General features: G+C 39.7%; 1 protein-coding gene across 1 annotated transcript in view; it reads left to right on the plus strand.

Moving 5' to 3' along the window:
- The window catches only part of WEE1 (WEE1 G2 checkpoint kinase), a gene marked incomplete at its 5' end in the record, with an annotated part of 6360 nt that extends 1968 nt beyond the window's left edge, over positions 1-4392 (plus strand). Inside the window, 6 exons of the mRNA XM_010147248.1 lie at positions 292-438; positions 833-928; positions 1012-1097; positions 1316-1486; positions 1577-1722; positions 4108-4392. Of these exons, the coding sequence (XP_010145550.1) occupies positions 292-438; positions 833-928; positions 1012-1097; positions 1316-1486; positions 1577-1722; positions 4108-4258 (797 nt within the window). The remainder of the gene's footprint in view (positions 1-291; positions 439-832; positions 929-1011; positions 1098-1315; positions 1487-1576; positions 1723-4107) is intronic.
- Positions 4393-4601: the final 209 nt, after the last annotated feature.

A 4601-nucleotide genomic window follows, 5' to 3' on the forward strand; every position in this document is an offset into this window, starting at 1 on the left:
GTTAATAACCTGCTATAGATTTGAAAGAGGGAGAGAGGTCTTTTCCCTTGTGTTGGTATTCTGTTAATTTGCATGGCAGCTACAGCAGAAAAATATCGTTATTACATTATATGGCTGTAAAGAGGGGAGAGAGCATTAGATTTTACACTTCCTGCATATCATGAGCGAGTTTTTGGTGATATATTCACTGTTAATTTTGGAAGCAAGTTGTACTTACTTTTTGGAATTAAGTTGGCGCTGGTTGGTCAGCTGTTGGCTGTAAAATGATTTTTTTTTTTAATGTTGTTTTAGGTGGCAGTTTAGCAGATGCCATAAGTGAAAATTACAGGAATATGTGTTATTTTACTGAACCAGAACTGAAGGACCTGCTACTTCAGGTGGCTCGAGGCTTAAAGTATATTCATTCAATGTCACTGGTACACATGGATATCAAACCTAGTAAGTTTGTAAACTGCTTTGCTCTCTGCTGACCATTTCCTCAGTTAATTTAATCTGCTGTAGAAACGTGAGCAGTTAGCCACACCTTACTAACTGTAAATTCTTCATTGAAGTTTTAAATAGCAGTACAGAGATGTCAGTTATAAAATTGGCTAGCTAACTTAAGCTGTTGTTGAGTTTATCTTGGGTTCTTTTTGTGTAATTGACTCTCCTTGCATAACGCTTGGCTCCCCTCCCAGCAGAGGGGCCAGAGTGATTAACTTAAGAGTTTCTCACTTGATGAACTGTGTATGTATACAACTAAAATTTCTGTGTGGCTAAAGAAAATGGTGATGAAAGTAGATGAAGTAGATGTTGGACAGAAATGGGTTTTAACAGTTCTGTTCTCTTTCAGGTAATATTTTTATATCTAGGACATCAGTCCCAACTATAGCTTTGGAAGAAGTTGATGATGATGACTGGTCATCTGATAGAGTCATATTTAAAATAGGTGAGAAGCAGCACGCTTGGGCTCAAAAGAATTGGCATTGGCATATTTGTCTTCTGGAAAATAACTTTCTCTTCTTCTTGCAGGTGACCTTGGTCATGTAACTCGAGTATCTAGTCCACAGGTGGAGGAAGGTGATAGCCGTTTTCTTGCAAATGAAGTCCTACAAGAGGTACCTGTTTTGTTTGTAGAAAATAGTGATGTTGGGTCCACGTGCTGTTGTGAGTAGTGGGTTGCTGTCTCCCTTCTTGCTGGAGGAGAGGCTTCGGAAATCTTAGAGGAATGTAATGTTATTGATGCGTTCAGTGCTGAGTAGCTTAGCTGTCTGTTATGTTTCTTCTTACACCGGTGGTATGTGTAATAAACTTAGTTTTCTTCATTTTTTTCAAGAACTACACTCATTTGCCGAAAGCAGATATTTTTGCTCTTGCTCTGACTGTTGTCTGTGCGGCTGGGGCTGAACCACTTCCAAGTAATGGGGACCAATGGCATGAAATTCGACAAGGAAAACTACCGAGAATACCACAAGTGCTTTCTCAAGAATTATTAGACTTACTAAAGGTAAGAATTCTTGTACTAGTGGCTCACTGTCTAGTGTAACTTACTGTATTATTGGCCTTAACTAGAACACCTTCTTTTCTTTTTTCCAAGGTTATGATTAATCCTGATCCAGAGAAAAGGCCTTCAGCTGTGGCACTAGTTAAACATTCAGTGCTTCTCTCTGCCGCAAGAAAGAGTGCAGAGCAGCTCCTCATAGAACTGAATGCTGAAAAATTAAAAAACGCGCTCTTGCAGAAGTAAGTAGTTCCTCGGTGTCCTTAGATATAACTTAATTTCTGATGGATTTTCAATGTGATAGGGGAGTGATGATAAAACAGGACTGTCCTTGTTTCTGCACAAATCTGTATGCGTGTACACACCTGAGCGTACAAAGCAGGTTATGCAACTTCAAAAGGAACTTTCTCCATAGAAGGAACTTCTTGAACGCTCTAAGGGAATCTCAACTACACTATTAGTATTCAAAGCATACAAAACATGAGTTTAAAGGAAATCTTTCAAGCATAATGCATACTTTTGTGGCATGTATAGTGTAACTTATATCTATATTATTTGAGTCTGTATTTTCTTAGGTCATCTGTACACTGAAACGTGTTGGATAACGTGACATGAACAAGCTGTTTTGAACTTAAATTAAATGGCACGTCAGGAGTGTTTTTAGACTAATTTGACCTGTAAACAGCAGTGTTATTAGGTTACCAGAGAATCATTTGTATCGGGAGGTCATCTTGTCCTACCCCTTGCTCAAACACTCAACTCTGAATTAAAGCCTTGATGAAGAGATTCCCCTTAGGAAAGTCAGGTTTCTGCTGAAGTTTCAGAGAAAGACTAAGTTAAGAAGCAATCATCTGAATCTTCCACTGCATTAACTTCACACATATTATGCATAATAGGCAGGCTTTTGTGAGGGAAATCTAGGACACCAATTACTTTGACTGGCTTGTTTTGAATGAAGATGTTAACTGCGTTTGGATTCTCTCCATTGCTCTCTGCTCATCTTGCCGTTGCTACAGTCTGAATGTACCAGACTTGCCATTTTAGATGGTTATCTTTATAATCTTAGGATTTGCACTGACTGCAGGAGGAATAATTTGACAGTTTGTGCAGGTTATTCAGGGACAGATTTGCTGAGGTAACTTGCTTGTATAAAGGCAACATATTTTTGTATCATGTGAAAGGGGAAGTTGGCAAAGCTAGTATTTTGTGAAAACTCTTCTGGCCTGGCAACAAGTAGGGTGCATCCTTGAATCTGTATAACTAAATCCAAGAAATAGTTTCAAACAACACTTAGGTACAATAATTTTAAACATTGTGTGGGATAGTGTTCCATAAAATGGTTCAGGTAGGAACTTTTTGGTTTGGGGATTTTTTTTAACACTCCTGCGTTTGACCTATTTAAGATAGCACTTGTGTATATAAGTTCTCATTGGTGAAAGAAGTCCTTGTAATGAAACTCCGCTTTTCTACTGTGTTGTCGTCTTCTGAGAAGAATGAAGTATGTTGTAAAGCTTAATTTCCTGGTACTGGTGTGGTGGGTGGGTGTGCACATGTAGGTAGATTTGTGACGGATGTTCTGTCTTCGGAGATTTGATTGCAGTTTCTTTCACATAGTGATAATGTGGGGAGGATTAGTTGGGGCATGGGTACGGGTGTTAATGAGTAATACGTTTGCTTACAAGAATGGAAGTAGCTTATTAAATGTAATTAAAGCTAAATACACCTACACCAATAGGCAGCAAGCTTGTAAAATTTGATCCAGATGTGAAGTGAGATTACAAATACTAGTCCTTACAGTAGAGAAAATCCTTTGAGCGATAGTTTAGGACAGGAGAAGGATAAGAGTATGGGGAGAATCCTTACACTTTGTTGTACGTCAGCATTTAAGGAAAGGAGAAAAGGGGTGTGTGGGGAAGCCCTCGATAAAGATAACTTGGCTCTTACTTAGTCAGACTGTTTCGTAGTTTTATCCTGAATTTTAACTTCATCCTCAGGCTGAATATTGGTAATTCTCTGAAACAGAATGCTTGACAGAACGTTGCACAGGGACAATGGCCTGTGCTATCTTCAGTGCCTCAGCCTTGCAGTTTTGGGCTCAAATTTTTGTTAGGCCATAAAAGACTTAGGTGGGTATGCAAAAGGAAAAGGATGCTTCCCGAGTGGTCTGTTGCCAGTTACGTTCGTGAGTGTTCATATAAGTGTGTGTCTGTTTGAATCTTCCACAGAAGTTCACTCGTGGCTGAACACTTCATTTGGGTGAACCTCAGTAACTGGCTCTTCAGTGATTTATCATACAGCTTGTACTAGAAAGTCCACAGCATCCTACTGTGTTCTGGTAATTGAAGTGTTGAGCTCCTAAAAGCCCGGACTTCAAAATCTGAGTTGTGTGAATCTGTCATCTCTTTCCCATGTTCAAAAGAAAAAACATGTAGACAAGTAACAAACAACCCGTTTCTGTCCTCTGGGTTGTAAACAGATGGGTGTGAACGATAATGGTGTTAGTATGACCGTACTCAGTGGCAAGTCCTAAGTTCTGAACTGCTGTAACTCATGTGAAACACTCGCTGCGATACACCTGTAGTCCTTGTTGATAGCCCTGGGTAAGTGTCTCTCTCCATGTCTTGCAGAGAGCTGAAGAAGGCGCAGATGGCAAAGGCTGCAGCCGAGGAGCGAGCACTGATCGCTGCCAGAATGACAACTAGATCTACAGCACAAAGTAGAACATCTCGACTCATCGGAAAGAAAATGCACCGCTCATTTAGTCTTACTATATACTAACTGTGAAGTCTAAAGAACTGCTGAGGATGGCTGTAGCATCTCTGCCGGGCTGAAGTCTAAGGAATTGAAGGAAATGTTCAATCCCTGGTTTCTTGTCCTGTCTTTGATCAGTATCACTAGTTTTACAGGAATTGTTCCTGGGTTTATACTTGTAAAATACAGCTGATTAGCTGTATTAAATGTTTGAGTTACTGGACTCAGTTACTGTCTTGTCCATAGAGGATCCTGGATGTTAATCCGTAAGCCTTTCAGTTACACTGATAGATGTTAACATTCTCCCAGGGTTAACCACTATAGTGGTGTGCTGCTTTGTAGTGTTACAGCATTGTAATGAGAAGTAATA

The sequence above is a fragment of the Eurypyga helias genome, unplaced genomic scaffold (genome assembly GCF_000690775.1).
Source record: "Eurypyga helias isolate BGI_N326 unplaced genomic scaffold, ASM69077v1 scaffold19042, whole genome shotgun sequence".
Classification (NCBI taxonomy): domain Eukaryota; kingdom Metazoa; phylum Chordata; class Aves; order Eurypygiformes; family Eurypygidae; genus Eurypyga; species Eurypyga helias.